The 16401-nt window shown below is 40.3% G+C and overlaps 2 protein-coding genes across 3 annotated transcripts in view; one reads left to right on the top strand and one right to left on the bottom strand.

Annotated features, from left to right (window-relative positions):
* Positions 1-16401, bottom strand: part of KCNIP1 (potassium voltage-gated channel interacting protein 1) — a 575203-nt gene that overhangs the window by 545211 nt on the left and 13591 nt on the right. The window lies entirely within an intron of this gene.
* Positions 1-16401, top strand: part of LCP2 (lymphocyte cytosolic protein 2) — a 36222-nt gene that overhangs the window by 9146 nt on the left and 10675 nt on the right. The window contains 7 exon segments of the mRNA XM_079965169.1: positions 6882-6947; positions 9505-9539; positions 11233-11270; positions 13264-13456; positions 13824-13927; positions 14466-14535; positions 15039-15113. Coding sequence (XP_079821295.1) covers positions 6882-6947; positions 9505-9539; positions 11233-11270; positions 13264-13456; positions 13824-13927; positions 14466-14535; positions 15039-15113 — 581 coding nt within the window.

The following is a 16401-nucleotide window of genomic DNA, read 5'->3' as shown; positions in this document are numbered from 1 at the left end:
AACCTGAAGCGTATGTAACCTGAAGCATCTGTAACCCAAGGTACCACTGTAATCCAGTACCAGCAAGGCTTCAGTCTCCCACATCATACACTAATACTAATGCCTAATCATTACCCATGCTGGCTGGAGCTGATGTGATATGTTCACTAATGCATCCCATGTCTGGAATAGAAATCAATCCAGTGAACATGATTGGTGTTTGCTGCTGCTGCTGTTTTCAGTCCTTAAACAATACACAGCTGATGTTTTGTTCCATTTGCATTGTGTTTCCTTTGCATTAAAATGAACGGTCTTTTTGCTGAGGTGAATGGTGTGGAACAACGTAATCATAATGCAGTTAGTTACATAATTAATTAAATAACATTCCACCACAGTGGGCAGTGTGATGAATAACACAATTTGTTAGAAGCCAAACTACAGTTTAATGTGAACAGCACTGCCTGAAACAAAAGTAGCTTGGAATGGAAGCCAATGCCTTCTTTCATCCCTGTGCCAGACTGATTTGACCCTATTGATTTCCCCTTTCAACTTCCTTTTATCTACCCATTCTTGAGAAGTTTCCTCTTTTGAAATCAAGTAACAGAGAATGACTTAGAGGGTCATTACATGAAATTTCAAATTGGGCAACAAATGCAGGAAAAGGGAATTGGATCTTGCTGGCCAGCCAGATCACTACCTCCCCCACATCTCATGAGCCAACTTTGACAGGTGTCAGTCACCCAAAGTTACGATGGTGTCACAATGATATAAAGCAACCCATTTCCCTTTGCCTACATGGTTAAAAATAAAGCCACACGGGTAAAGGTACCGAGCTTTGCAAGCACCATTAATTGGCAACACTTACAAAACCGCAACTGTGTCTCTGTAAGCACTGCTGATTGGGTGAGTGTTGGTGCTTGGAAAGCTTGTTTCAAAGCTATTTTGGTGCTTACAAAAGCACTGGCACAGGGCCTTGGCTTAGGCAAAACACCCTGATAGGCCTAGTGGGGAGGCCTGGCAGGTCTAATTAAGTTGGCAGACCAGAGGTTTCCCACTGCTGCTCGAGATACAAGCTTTGTTTTGTCTTCAACCTTTAGCGAAATTAAGCTAGCCACCTCCTACTATTTGGAATTATGAGTGAGAGGAAAATTAAAATGTTCCAAAAACTTTGACCTGTCCATGTGGGAGGGAGACAGGAGACAAGAGACAGGAGTATGAATAATATTTTCTGCAAGTCTGCTGCCTTCTCTTATCCTTAATCAAATGCAACCCCCACTCCCTTATAACTAAGCAGTGTGGTTTTTATACTTCCTTCCTTAGCTGCAGATTCACAGGCCTCGTGCTTGAAATAGTCAAGAAAGAAATGGTGTAGAGGCACTGCCATTCCTTGTAACATTTCATAAAAGAATGCATTAAAACTCTTTACTTTGAGCTACAGATGCACATTGGATAGATTGTGCACATGTAGCACTGATCAAATAATTGCTGCAGCATTACCAGCTGTTTAGGGATAGGGGAGGAAGGGGCAGAGGGACACAATTCAACACAGGACCTCTAAAAGCTTGGTGTGTGGTGTGTTCACAGCAGCCCTTTACATGTAGCAAGGACATGTTCTTTGCATGCAAAAGGCCCTAGTTTCAGTCACAGACCTTTGTAGATAGAACTGAGTGGGGGTGCTGTCTGAAAACCCAGCGCTATGTAACCAGGCACTGTAGACAATATTGAGCTAGACAGACTCTGTAGAAGGCAGCTGCCTATGTTAAAATTTCATTCAGAAAACAACTTTTGTTCAGCCATGAAAAATAATGATAAATAGAAGCTATCTGTAGTACAGGCTGCAGATGGTTAAAAGTATTATTTTAATAACATAAGAAGGGTCCTGCTGGATCAGGCACAAGGGCCATCTGATCCAGCAACCTGTTCTCGTAGTGGCCAACCAGGTGCCTTGCGGGATACCCACAAACAGGACCCAAGCACAATAATGCTCTCTCCACTTGTGATTCCCAGCAGCTGGTAATCTGAGACATACTGCCTCCAACACTGGAAGTAGAACAAATATATCATGATTAGTAGCCATTCAGGGAAGTTTTTAATGTGTGACATTTTAGTGTATTTTTAATCTTTGTTGGAAGCCGCCCAGAGTGGCTGGAGAAACCAAGCCAGATGGCCAGGGTACAAATAATAATAAATTATTATTATTATTATTATTATTATTATTATTATTATTATTATTTTAATCCTTTTTTAAAGCCATACAAGTTGGTGGCTACTACATCTTGGGGGAGCAAATTCCATAGTTTACCTATGCACTCTGTAAAAAAATGTGCCTCTTTTGCTTACATTGAATTGTTTATGCCATTTTACTGCACATTTGCCCAGCTTGGAGCTCCTAACAATCTGGTTCTGTTTTAACTACTTTGAACAATTTGGTATCAGCAAACTCGGCTACATTACTGCTCACCTCTAACTCTAGATTATTAATGCACGAGCTAAAGGCGCAGATTCCAATATCAATCTTTGGTGGGCTTCACTTTCTGGTGCGCATCCTGGTGATAACAGAATAAATGACGTAAGGAGGGAACTATAGCCCAAGATAGGAAAAGAGGTGTTAAGGGAACACCTGGCTGTTTCAAATGATTTCAGATCTGCAAGGCCTGATAAGCTGCACCCAAGGGTACTAAAGGAGCTTGCAGATGTAGTCTCAGAGCCTCTTATCTATAATCTTTGAGAATTCTTAGAGAACAGGTGGGGTACCTGCAGACTTGAGGCGGGAAAACGTTGTCTTCATCTTCAAAAGGGGAGGGGGGAGGGGGAAGAAGACCTAGATAACTACTGACTTGTCAGCTTGATGTCAATACCAGGAAAGGTCCTCCAACAGATAATTAAACAGTTGGTCTATGAGCAACTAGAAAAGTATGCTGTATTTACTAAGACCCAGCATGGGTTTCTCAAAAACAAATCATGCCAGACAAATCTCATTTCTTTTTCTGATAGTTACAAGCTTGGTAGATCAGGAGAGTGCTGTGGACATAGTGTATCTTGATTTCAGTAAGGCTTTTGACATAGTCCCCCATGATATTCTTGTAGAGGAGGGTGACCAAGATGATCAAGCGTCTGGAAACCAAGCCTTATGATGAATGGTTGAGGGAGTTGGGTACATTTTGCCTGGATAAGAGGAGACAGAGAGGTGATATGGTAGATATCTTCAAATATATAAAGGGCTGTAACATGGAAGATGGACCAATCTTGTTTTCTCCAGCTCTGGAGTGTAGGAGTATAGTTACAAGAAAGGAGATTACAATTAAACATCAGGAAGAACTTTCCACCTGCAAGAGCGTCCAGCAGTGGAATGGACTTCCTCAGAAGGTGGTGGATTCTCCCTTGGAGGTTTTAAAGCAGAGGTTAGATGGTCATCTGTCATGGATGCTTTAGTTGAGATTCCTGCATTGCAGGGGGTTGGACTAGATGACCCTCAGAATTCTTTCCAACTCTACAATCTATTATTCTACATATCAATAATAATCACATTCAGATTGTGCCCAACTGTGAACCCGTATCTATTGAATGTGTTTTTAACAGTGTTAACATATTTGCTATAATATATGTTAACATATTTGCTGTAATCGTTTGGTTACAGTATTCTGAATCAGCTGAAGTTTACAAATACTCTTCAAATGCAAGCCCACAGAAAACATGTTACAGTAATCTGAACAAGCTGTTACCATGGCTAGATTTGACATCTCTAAGAACAAACATCACTGGCATACCAGACCCAGGTACCAAAGGTATTTTTGGTTACCGCTGAGATGTCTAGGATCAAGAATTAATCCAAGAGAACACCCAACTGTACATCTGAGTCTTCAACGGGAGTGCAAACCAATCTGAGATAGGTTAACTTTTGTTCCTTGATCAATTTGGGGTAGGTTAGGGTGACAGATACATAAAAAAGGAAAAATTACTGCACGCAGCACAATAAACAAAGGAATTTGCTTCCACAAGATGTAGTGACCAACACCAACTTAGAAGGTTTTAAAAGGGGAACAGACAAATTAATGACAATAAGGTTACTAGCATCTTCTAATTACGATGGCTTTATTTTACCTGCAGTATCAGAGACAGTAAGTCTCTGAATACCAGTTGCCGGAGTACAGAAGGAAGAGAGTCAATAGTACATCATCCCTACTTATTGGCCTCATATGCACATTCAGGTGCCCATTGCGAAAACAGGATGCTAGACTAGATAGGCCTTTGGTGTTATGAAGTAGTCAGGCTCTTCTTATGTTTTATTATTGTTACCATAACATGATCTTTATTTTTCATAATTCTAGTACTTAAATAACAAAAAATAACATGTTTTCAAATCCTGATGTTTATAACAATGTTTATATATATACTGATGTAATTGCAAGTTCAAAACCATTAAAATAACATTTAACATTTTAATTACTTGTTTCTGTAATAATCAGTAAAAAGATTTGATAGTAATCAGTAAAAATATTCTAGTTCACTTCAAAACTACTTCATCCTGTCTTTTCTCCTTGCTTCTTATGCAATGAGTTAATAGCCATATAGGCCAACACCCACATTTTGTCCAGCCACTCTTTTAATGAAGATAAATTGGAGGCTTCCAACATGAATTAACCTTGTATTTCTGTAACTTACTAATTCTTTACTTGTCTAGTCTCATCCCAAAAAATATTTTAGCTGGTGTGAATTCCTTGCATGAATGATAATATTTGTAGAAGGGTAAATGTAATTAAATAAATTAAAAGATTTTATGTTGGGTTTCAGGTAATATCATAATTGCACAACACTATTAAAATGATGTTATTGCATTCATGAGCTTGCAGAAGTTATTCTAACATGGAAACAAAGCCATCAACGGTTTCAGTAAAAGGAGGTAGCATGTTTTGACACTACTTCAATATCAGCATCATTAAACGCTTCAAGCATTCAAGGGATTTTCCTCAGACTGGCTGTTTACAGCAGCAAGTGTATGTCTACATCACCTCTCATGACTCACTTCATAGAAGCTCTGTTAAAAGCCTCATTCCCAGTTATGAAGGAACACAAAGATCAGGAATTAATGGGGTTTTACGCAAACAGCTCTCAGTTGTCTTTCTATGATTTCTAGCTGTTTCTTGGAGTAGGAATTGGTGAATGAGAACATGTGCACAAATCCTACTGTGGGGGTTGACAGAACAAGGAGGCAAATTAAAATGGTTAGGATGAGGAATGCTATGAAATGTTCCTACAAGAGAACATGAGGGACATCACTATAAGGCTAGTAGCATCTGATGTATGAGATGCTTAGTTCTAAGAAGGGGGGAAAGCGCAGGATAAACTGTGGACAGCATAGCAGAGCCTATGATGAGGAATTAACGGGGTGGGGGGAGAAATAACCAAATATTAAGTGAAGGCAACAACTTTCCATTTGCACAAGCTGCCTGCACAGGATTACTGGCAATTCCCACTGCAGATCCCACACCCCAGGCCTTTATGGGGGTCCTCAAACCCTCACAGGAGACTTTGAGGGAAGCCACAGGGATCTGCAGTGGGGAGGAAGGATGTGAAAAACCCCTCGCACAGTACTGAGTACAACTGTGTGTGTGTTTGTCCAGCATGACTAAACCCACTTGTGATGAAGGGAACACTGTGACGAGTGCCAGAGCACATGGAAACACCATTTACCTTCCTGCCACAGGAGTACCTATTTATCTACTAGCGCTGGTATGCTTTCAAACTGCTAGGTTGGCAGGAGCTGGGACAAAGCAACGGGAGCTCACCCTGTCACATGGATTCGAACTGCCAACCTTAGGATCAGCAATCCCAAGAGGCTCAGTGGTTTAGACCCTAACCCTAACCCATTTGCAAATCACAGAAATCCATGGTTTAGTGTGTTTTGCAAAGGCAGGAATGAGCTGCAACAAGCCTGCAACTTGCACATTACACCCTCCCCTGTCCTTCCACATGGCTGAAGAGAGAACTTCAGAAACTTCTACATTTAGTTAACCACAGTTTCACCCTTATACACAATTGTGGTTAATACCTAGCTTCTTAATACCTTAAGAAACCAGTTTGAAGCTGGGTGTTTGAAATAAACTAGAGATCTAATCTTAGTTTTTTATGCCAAATTACACAACAAACCATGGTTAAAGGAAAGCAAATGATCCCAGCTGTGCAAGAGGAAGAGATGGGATGAAAGCATGACTGACTCTCTGTGGCTCATTCCTGCTCATGCATGTTACGCTAATCCATGGTTTAGCATAACTTGAGAAAGAAGACAATGTGTTGTTCGTCTATGACAGGCATGGCCAAACTTGGCCCTCCATCTGTTTTGGGACTACAACTCCCATCATCCCTAGCTAACAGGACCAGTGATCAGGGATGATGGGAATTGTAGTCCCAAAATAGCTGGAGGGCCAAGTTTGGCCATGCCTGGTCTATGAAAACAACATGTATTTAATGCATGGGGTTTCTACCTTATTATTTGTTTTCTTTTCTCTTTTAGTAGCAATGTGCCAAAGCTGCCATGCTCTGCACTGAGTTTACTAATTGCTTCGTTTGGGTGTTAAAATTATTCTAATGTCATAGCTCCACTTAACATCTGTTCGCATGAAATTGAGAAAAACATATATTTTGTTGTCTCTGTCTTTCATTCCTCTGCTAAAAAAGAAACCATTCTTATATTCAACAGTTTGAATTTACCACATTAAAACAAATAAGAAAGGACAAAATGCACCTTTTATTCTCATTATTTTTAACCATAGACCTGAGCATGTGCTTAACTTTCTCCCATTGACGTTAATAAAAATGCTTAACTTTGGCTGAATTGTACAATACAACTGAGATTCTCCTTCCAACATATTGACTTGCTCTAATAACACTTTTTTTTACCTTAGAATTCTAAGCAAGTTAAGTCAGGAAATAAACCGACATGAAGAAAGAAAAAGTTTTTTTCCAAAAAGGTAGGGAAATTGTTCAGTTTTTTTTTTTTTCTTGTTACAACAGTAAATGAGTTCTTTTTTGAATTTCTTGGAGTAGAAATTGGTGAATGAGAACATAATCAAATTTAACCGTGGGGTGGAGGAAAAAAGGCCACTATATTTAAATGAGATGTGGAGGAGGAGCAAACAGGTGACCATGTACACCTTCGAAAACTAATTGTATAACTTAATTTGAATACATTAAATATGGTTTCCATACTCCATGAATGAATAGAAAAAACAAGTCCAAAATTTCAGAAGACCCGATCTAACCTGAACATGAACCCAGATATTTATTCTAGAATCCCAGATGAGTGTGATTGAGATGCTTTCTGTTTAAATGGTTTGTAGATCATTAGTGCATGGAATGCCTTTTACCTGCTGTGGCTGGTACATCATCTGCCATTCTTGGACAGGGATAGTCTGGCCATGATGGGCCATGCACCGGAAACCACAGGACTTGATTACTTGAATGAACTCTACATGGGGCTACCCTTTGGCCTGATCCAGCTGATGTAAAAAGCTTCATCTAGACTGCTGCCAGACTGTTGCCAGCATATAAATCAGACGCTCAGAAATTTGCATTAGCTGCCCATACACCACCAAGCCAGGTTCAAGGTCCTTGTATTAAATTACAAGGGCCTTAACAATTTGGGTTGAAAACTGCCTAATCCTTTATATCCCTGCTTGATCAATGACAACTTTAGGGGAGTCACTGTTCCTACGCACCAGGAGCAGTGTGTTTAGCATTGTAGACTGAATTTTCTGGAACTTCCTTCTAGTTGAGGTCAGACCCTTCATACTGAATTTCCATTGTCTATGGAAGACTACTACTACTACTACTACTACTTCTTCTTCTTCTTCTTCTTCTTCTTCCTCCTCCTCCTCCTCCTCCTCCTCCTCCTCCTCCTCTTGCAGGCTTTTAAACTGAAGCAGGCTTTTTAACTGATTTTTGTTGTTTTAAATACGGTATTGTCAGGGCTGCCCGAGGTCCCAGCTCACAAAGGACCAACGCCAGTCCGTTGTTATATACAAAAGTCTTTATTGAAACGCAGTTTCGATTTCAAAGCCGCGGCGTGCAGCCCTACGTCTTAAACCCTAGACCGCTGAAGCTCCGTCTGAATCTCCACCCCCCAGACACCAGTTTAAGACTCTAGCCTTGCTCCACCTCCTCCTCTGCTCTTTCCTCCTCTGGGTCCGCCTGTCCGCTGGGGTGTTGCCCTTTCTGGACTCTTCTGATGCTGAGTCCCCGGATTCTTCCCCTGCCTCCGGCGTGCTTTAGGACCTGGCTCCCAATCCGTGCTTCCTGCTGTCCCGCGCGCCTATACATTTGAACTTGGCGCGCGCGCCCAGCCAGCAACCTTTCTCCTCACCGTTACACTGCTCCTGTCACTGCTTCCCCCCTCGGGGGGGCTAGCTGGACCTGACTTCCCCTCCGTTCCCTCACTCTGCGATGGAGGCGTGGCCAGCTCTGACTCATCTTCTCTCCCTACTGGAGGAGACGCTGGCCCTGATTCATGGGACTCTTCCCCCCCACTCCGCTCTGGTGGGGGAACTGGTCCTGATCTCCCGCTGCTGCTTTGGGAGTCCCCGCTGGCCCCTTGCTTCTGGTGTGTCCCCCCTGGGACCCCCCTTGCCCTGGCCATCGGCGCCCCCCTCTGGGAATCTTCTGAATCGCTGGAGAAGCTCATGGAATCTCTCGGGCCACTGTCATACTCCCCTACGCTGCCCTCAGATTCTTCCCCTTCGCTCTCCGTTTCCTCTCTCCCCTGTGTCTCTGCTCCTGAACCCCTGACAGGTATATATATTTTTTATGTATTGTATCCTTGTAAACCACTTCAGAGGTTATTGTGGTTTGTATATATCCCAGAGGAGCACATTGGGCTACTTAAACTGAGAACGGTTTGCTGGGGCAGTCAGTTGCTCCTGCTTTAAAATGCTACTTCTGAGGTTTTAGCTTTTAAAAAAGAGAAACTTATTTCCCCCTCAATGTTCATGGGAGGAGCACTGGCCTCAAACAGCTTGTTGTTCAAAACTGCAAAACAAGATACTCATTTGTGATTTTACTGTATTTGCTCAAAGGAAGTATCTGAGGCAGCAACAAGAAGCTGTAGGATACCTCTGATTGTTGCTAAAAACATCAGTCCTCTATTTATTCCTTGCTTCCCTCCCTGGCAACAAAGTAATACCAAACACATCATGTCAGTGTGCTGCAAAGTTTTTTGCCTCACAAAACTACAGGCAGCAAAGAGGGGCAGAGTTGGGGAATCTCACAGGACAGTGGCAAATGGCATCTGTTTAACCACACAACCTTATTCTTCCAGGTGTTACGTTACAGATCTTTTGCACTTTGCCAGGATTTTACATGTTATCATTTTAGGCACTGTATTTTGGCACGTTTTGCCTAAATGATGTCGGTTAAAATGCACATTTATTTGGATACATGATGGCTAGGTATTATAATGCTCACCTCAAATATATTCAATTTATAATTGAAATATGAACTATTAACTTTCTCATTTTCCTCCCAAAATTGCAGCAGGTCACAAACACAGAAGGTACCTGAAAACCCAGGTAAATACACTGCCAATTTATATCTGTGTCCACTTTCCAGATATTTAGAAGCCACCCTCTTCAAATTCAGTTTTGTTCTGTAGTGTTCTCTGTCTATGGATTGGATCCAGACTAGCAGAGCAATCCAAACTACAGGAAGACATTGTAATTTACACCATGGTAGACTGTGCTGGTGCAGACTTTTTTTAGAAGCAGTCCAAGACTAGCGGAGGAGAAACTAAATGTTTAAAATTGAGTTTGACTTGCACCACCCTTTTTGCCACTTAATTTCCACTGGGTTGCTAGGTTACATGACCTGAATGGAGTTTGGAATAAGAGTTTGGATATACACTGTGCTGGTTTTCCATTCAGCAGAAGCAGCTGAGCCAGAATAGAAGACTCACACAGTGTATGTACAGTTGAGCCAGGACAGCAGACTTTAGCCAACATAGCGCCAGCTGAGCCCAGGCTCAGCCAGAAATCCACCTTTTCCAAACCCCTCTCATCCCAACAAATCATTGGTTTTGATTGCTCCCTAAGTTAATTGCATTTAGTTCCTATTAAAATCAATGGGACTTAAGTCATGTCTAACTTTTCACATTTATTTCAGGGGAGCCTAAATGCAAGTTTTAAATGGATCAAACCTTTTCTTATTCAGTGGGGAAATATATAACATGCTAGTGTTTATAAACAAAATGTAGCACAAGAAAAACTGATCCCTAGTAATGTACACAGAATTTCTAATTCTCCTTATGCTAATTCTTATATATTTTCAAAGAAGCAATTGTACACTCATGCAGTTGTAAAGCTGCTCAAGAAGCCTAGCGTGGAGTTACATTTTTCACTTAATAAGGCAATATCTGCATGGGCCCCCTTTGCCTCTGTACTCCATCCTCATGCTGGCTTTCCCCCCTTCTCTCAAAAGAGGAAGTCTTTGTTGTTTCCTGTTATGTGGTATGGTTACCAGGACCAAGAAGCCAGAAACTTGACACTGGTTTAAGATCCTAACTTGTTTTTATCCTGGTGACTATAGAGAAAGGAAAGGGCAGCATGAGGATAGAGCACAAAGGAACAAGGATCATGCATACCACAGCTTATTAAGCCAAGGTATGTACCTCAGCTCTGGGCCTGGGCCATACAGTGAAAGTGCTTCTTTTGAAATCTCATATAGCCAAAACAATCCTTTTACAGAGCATACGGTCAGATTTTAACGTGATTTTTACGACGCTAGAATTTACTGTTAAGGTTTTATCTTAACATATATGCCAATTGATGATTGGTGCCAGAGCTGCAGAATTGAATACTTTATTAAATTCCCTAGTGTAAATTGGATCATGTGCACATGAAAGTAATTCTTGACCTAATATTTCATGTTTTATTTGATAGAGATCATTATATATTAATCACACATGTGTTGGTTATCTAAAATTTGCTGAGTTGTGCATCTGGAACTGTCCTTATTTTCCTATTCATATGGCAATATGTGTGAAATGAACATCATCAAACAATACCCATAGAGCTTTTATATCACTTTATACAATGTTTCTCAACTGAGGTGACTGACCAGGTAATATGTATGCATGTGTGAATCAGCCTTGGCTGTTTCATTAATGTCTGCCACAACTATTCTTGTAGTTATTTAATTGTTAATTGTAAAACCATCATGAACTTGGAGATTTATAGCTGCTGTGTGATTTTTTTTGCCTTTCCATAGAATATAGACAGGATGAAGGTGATGGTTGGTCTTCCTTTGTAAGTATTTTTTATCAACACTACAAATGTATTCAGCTTAAAAGAATGACATGGCAAATATCACTGCACTCATATGTTCCTCTTTAGAGGCATCCAATGTAGGTTGTTTGGGGGCTGAAGCTGCTATTGAAACTTGACAAAATAAAAAATAAGATTTCTTCAACTTTTTAAGATAGATGGAGTAAACATCCTTGATTATCTCATTCTCTGGGACTGTTCAGAAAGGCCAGCTGCTTGCCTATTCTACAGGTTCAAGGAAATAGAGGCATTTATAATATATTTCTAATTAACTGGTTACCAATGTTTCACTGGAGGTCCAGTCTGAGAAATCTTATCCGATTTGCACAATTAAATGCTTGAGGCAGATATAACTGAATCCTAGAGCTCAATAGACAAGTGCCATAGGAGTTCACCTATGAGGGTTTTGTTCTCTTCTCTTCTTCTCTGATACCCTGATGTTGCATCTGAGTATATGAAGGCACAAGAGGGCATGTTCATGTGAACACTCTGTGTTCATACGCAAGCCCCACCCACTACCCCAGTGTCCCTGTGTGTATTGCTCTGCGTGCTCAGTCCATGACAGCAGTGGCATAGCGTGGGTTGTCAGCACCCGGGGCAAGGCAAGTAATTTGCGCCCCCTAACCCGTGGATTTGCGCCCCCTAACCCTAACCTCCAGATGTTGCGCCCGGTGCGGCCGGCCCCCCCTGCACCCCCCACGCTACGCCACTGCATGACAGGGAAGGTCTGCAGGGGCATTTACTCATATTTCCTTGAATGTGAATGGAGGGTCTAAAAATGTAATCAGAGGGGTCAAAGTCAAGAAGAGTACGTGTTTCAAGGCAGCATCCATTAAAAAAGTAGGGGCTAGGCAAAGGGTATTATTCAACAAAGTGCTGCACAGAGTAGACCCATTAAGATTAATGAACATAATATATTAATTATAATAGGTCTCTTCACAGTAAGACGTAGTTGAATACAGCCCAAAGTTTTCATACCAGAAACAAGTTGCTCAGGTTGATCAAACTTTTGGGCCTTAACTTTATACGGCCTGGTCTTCTGAGACTGGATACTCAGACTGACTGGATGTGCAGGCTGACTGAATGCTCAGGCAAGCTAGCATTGTAGCCTAAATAGCACTATAAATCCCCAAGCTGAGTATACCAGATTCACATAGGAACAAGAGCATCAGTGTGGCTGCTGGGAGCTCTGGGTTGAGACCCGTTCCCTAGCTCTCTGCAGACACTTGTACTACAACTCAAACTTCTTCTAATATACAGGCTAAAGTGGTACCCAATAAACAATCTGCTGGTGGCTGGTGTATAGAGCTCCCAGATAGCTACAGTCCTGCAGTATCAGATGCAGTATTGTTGCTGATGGAAGTGATTAGGTTTTCCTTCTGCAAAAACAGCTGGCCTTCAGCCTGTCTGCTGTGTATCCAAGTGATGTGCCCACCCTCCAGCTTAAGCCTTCTTGCCAGCCTCATATCACATTTCTTGATTCAGTAGATTGCTGGTATACTAAATTGAACAAAATGTATTTTTCCCTCCTCTGCAACACTAACACTATTCTAATGTAATGTTATACAGCAGGTGTAGCCAACATGGTGCCATCTAGATGTTTTGGAGTGAAATTCCCATCAGCACCAGCCAGTGTGGCCAGTGGTCAGGGATGATGGGAGTTGTAATCCACATCTGAAGGGCCCTAGGTTGGCTATCCCTGCTGTACACAAAAGTAGGATGCCTCCAAGAAGACACTAGTCTTCTCTGCTGTAACACCATCAAAACACAATCACTTGTAAACTATTCCCATTTATTCAAACCTGTGAGTTTTTTATGTATCATTCTTCCCCAATTTAAATGAATAAGGCTTTGTTACAATTTCTCATGAACTCTAGAATTCACTTTCATTCAGCAATGGAAAGCACAGGGATGTAACAATACAACCTTGCTACATTAAGATATTTTTGACAGTCTGATACTTCTGTTTTGACAGGATGAAAGTGATGATGATTATGAAAGCCCAGATGACCCAGAGCATGAAGATGGTGTGGACTATGAAACACCCAATGATCAAGATGGTGCTGAAGATGAAGCAGATTATGAACCTCCTCCATCAAATGATGATGACACACACCGAAACACCTTATTTCCTCCCACTTTAATACCAGCTGCTTCAGAATACATAGGTAACCATGTTAAATGTTCTTTCACACTTTTCATTTATGAAATGCATTAGAGAGTATTGTCTAGTTTTGGGAAGGAGACACAGAAAACATTTTTTGTTTTCTAAATACCAACTCTTATTGGCAATTTTAAAATAATTCATTTTGAAACTTCATTTTACTTGAGCTTTCATAACATTTTTGTGCCCCCTTCTGGGTAAACCAACTACAAGCTTGAAAATGTGCTTTATTTCCTGAATGGATTAATTTAGTTCTCTCAAATGACGTCTCAAAGTATATAAAGATGTGTCTTTTTAATGAGATCAAGCAAGAAGGATTCCCACCCACCCCATATATTCTGTTATTTTGTTAATGTTATTCCTTTCTTCAGATCGACATCCGGCAGAAAGGTCTAAAATATCTACTCAGCCTCCCATTCCACCAAAAAGGCCTGAATCTTCCCCTGTACCACCAAGTGGAGGCAGAAGCCCTGGGGTAGGTTCCATTGGTGCAAAAAGAATGTACTGTTTCATTTTGTATTTATTTTTTTCCTGGAGATTAAGTGCATAGCAAACCACAGTCAATCAGTGAGGAACTGCTACACAACTGTGTATCAGCTTTGGAAAAGCCTTTTTAATACCTTACCAGAATAATTCACCAGCCCTATTTCTGAAAATGTCACCAGTTGTTTGCATTATTTTGTTGTAGTTGGCCAGTATCTAGTATGGCCAGATTATACTGCACACGTCAATCAGCACTGGACTAGCAAAACAAAAACAAAAAATTCAGCATGTTTCAAAATTGTGTAGATTCACAACCCTAGTTTAACTGGAAATAGATCCAGACATTGGGGGGGGGGGTGGAGGAAGTAAAACAGGAAAGCAACAGTTCTGTGATACAGATCTGTGATACTTGGTTATTTTGAACACTGGTTGGCAGCTATGAAATACCTTCAAATAATCTCAATAGATTAAAATCAAGTCTGTAATTACCATTCTGCTAGACACAGTATTTACTAAATCTATTACTTTAGCAGCCACATTTCCTTTCTCCTTCAAGCAATAATGAGAGTATCAGAGAAAAAAGCATCAAACCCTTTACACGTAAGTGCTTTTATTTAACCTTTTAAAAACTGCATTCTTTAGTATATTTACATTGCTTTAAGCATAAAGCATTATTTTTACATCTGTCCTTCCAGCTTTTCCCACAACCTGCAACTAATTGTTGAACAATTTTTTATTTTAACTCTAAAAAGGAATATTACTTTATAAGAATTACTGACATACTGTGCTGAAATTCATATCGAGACAGCTGTCAGGAATTCACTTCACTTAGAAGTGAAGCAAGTCCCAAGATTTTTATGTTTTCAGTGTTGAAAGCTTTAATTTTTTTCCAAATTGTCCCAAATTAGTCAACTTTATTTCTGCCATTCTTAATTCTTCTTTTTTTAAGCTTTCATTACTATTTTATGATCTGTGTTATGTTTTCTACCAGATAACTATAAACTGCTTGAGTATTCTCTGAATGTAGAGTGGTTTTAAAAGTCTAAAATAAAGTATTAGCACCAAGTTTAACAAAATATTTTTTTGTTTCTCACTGTCACCAGCTCCCATAGATCGAAGCAAAAAGCCCTCACTGGAAAAATCTGGGCCTCCATTTGACAGAGACATCCTACGATCAGGTAGGCATTGGTTCATAGCTATAAACTGCCAGACATTGTACAAAGCACTAAAATAAGCTGACTATAAATGGGGAAACAAAATAAAAAAATTCCTTCCAGTAGCACCTTTGACACCAACTAAGTTTGTGATTGGTATGAGCTTTAGTGTGCATGCACACTTCTTCAGATACACTGAAACAGAAGCCACCAGACCCTTATATATAGTGAGAGGGTGGGGAGAGGTTTTACTCAGAAGGGTGGTGTGAATGGGTGTGGTTGCTACCACACCTATCAGCCAATCACCCATTCCCACCACCTGAGTAAAACCCCTCCCCACCCTCTCACTATATATAAGGGTCTGGTGGCTTCTGTTTCAGTATCTGAAGAAGTGTGCATGCACACGAAAGCTCATACCAATAACAAACTTAGTTGGTCTCTAAGGTGCTACTGGAAGGATTTTTTTTATTTTGTTTCGACTACAGCAGACCAACACAGCTACCTACCTGTAACATAAATGGGGAGGGTATGAACAAATATGTGCTGTATGTGGTGATTAGAAAGGAAAAGTAACTCACTGTAGTAGCATTTTAAGCTAAACTTCATCATTATACATTACTACCTGATTCTGAGAGATAATCAGAAAAAGGCAATCTAAAATATCAGTTAAAGTAACAGAAGTAGCAACTATTAATAAGGTGTAGTGGTGAATAGACTCGAACAATAAGACAGGCTCTCAAGACTCAGTCTTTTAGCATTTCAAATACTGCAAACTTTCCTTAGTAAGTTGCATGCTTATAAATTAATTCAGTTTAGCTTCAGTAATACAAGTATGAAATGTTTTACCTTATTGCCTCTCTAGAGGTTATCACAACATTTAAAAGCTGGTAAAAGGAAATAGATAGGGTTGACGCACTGTATATTCCTATCCTCAGACATGCCAAAGTAAAGAGAGATTTACAACTCAGTTGTCAGTGACATACTTGCTTTGTGAAAAGGAAATAATCACATGAACACATTCATTTTCAAAGATACCATATAGGATGTCTTAGATTTATGAGAGAGAAGAGAAAATACCACCTATTTTTGTATTCTATGCAGTAGGTTAACAAACATACTCTCAGAGTCAAATTGTGACAGTCCTAAAGTCACACAATTAAACTTGATCATGACAGTCGTCACCGATCACAACTAGCTACTTTAACTAACTTTTTTTTTCTTTTTATTTCATCTTTTCAGGCAAAATGGTAAGAAATGTCTTCACTTCTACTGTATTACATTTTAATCCGTTTTAAATATATATTTTACCCTT

The sequence above is a fragment of the Podarcis cretensis genome (assembly GCF_951804945.1).
Source record: "Podarcis cretensis genome assembly, chromosome: 2".
Classification (NCBI taxonomy): Eukaryota; Metazoa; Chordata; class Lepidosauria; order Squamata; family Lacertidae; genus Podarcis; species Podarcis cretensis.
Note: the sequence above shows the minus strand (reverse complement) of the source record. Positions and strands in the feature narration are given on the sequence as shown.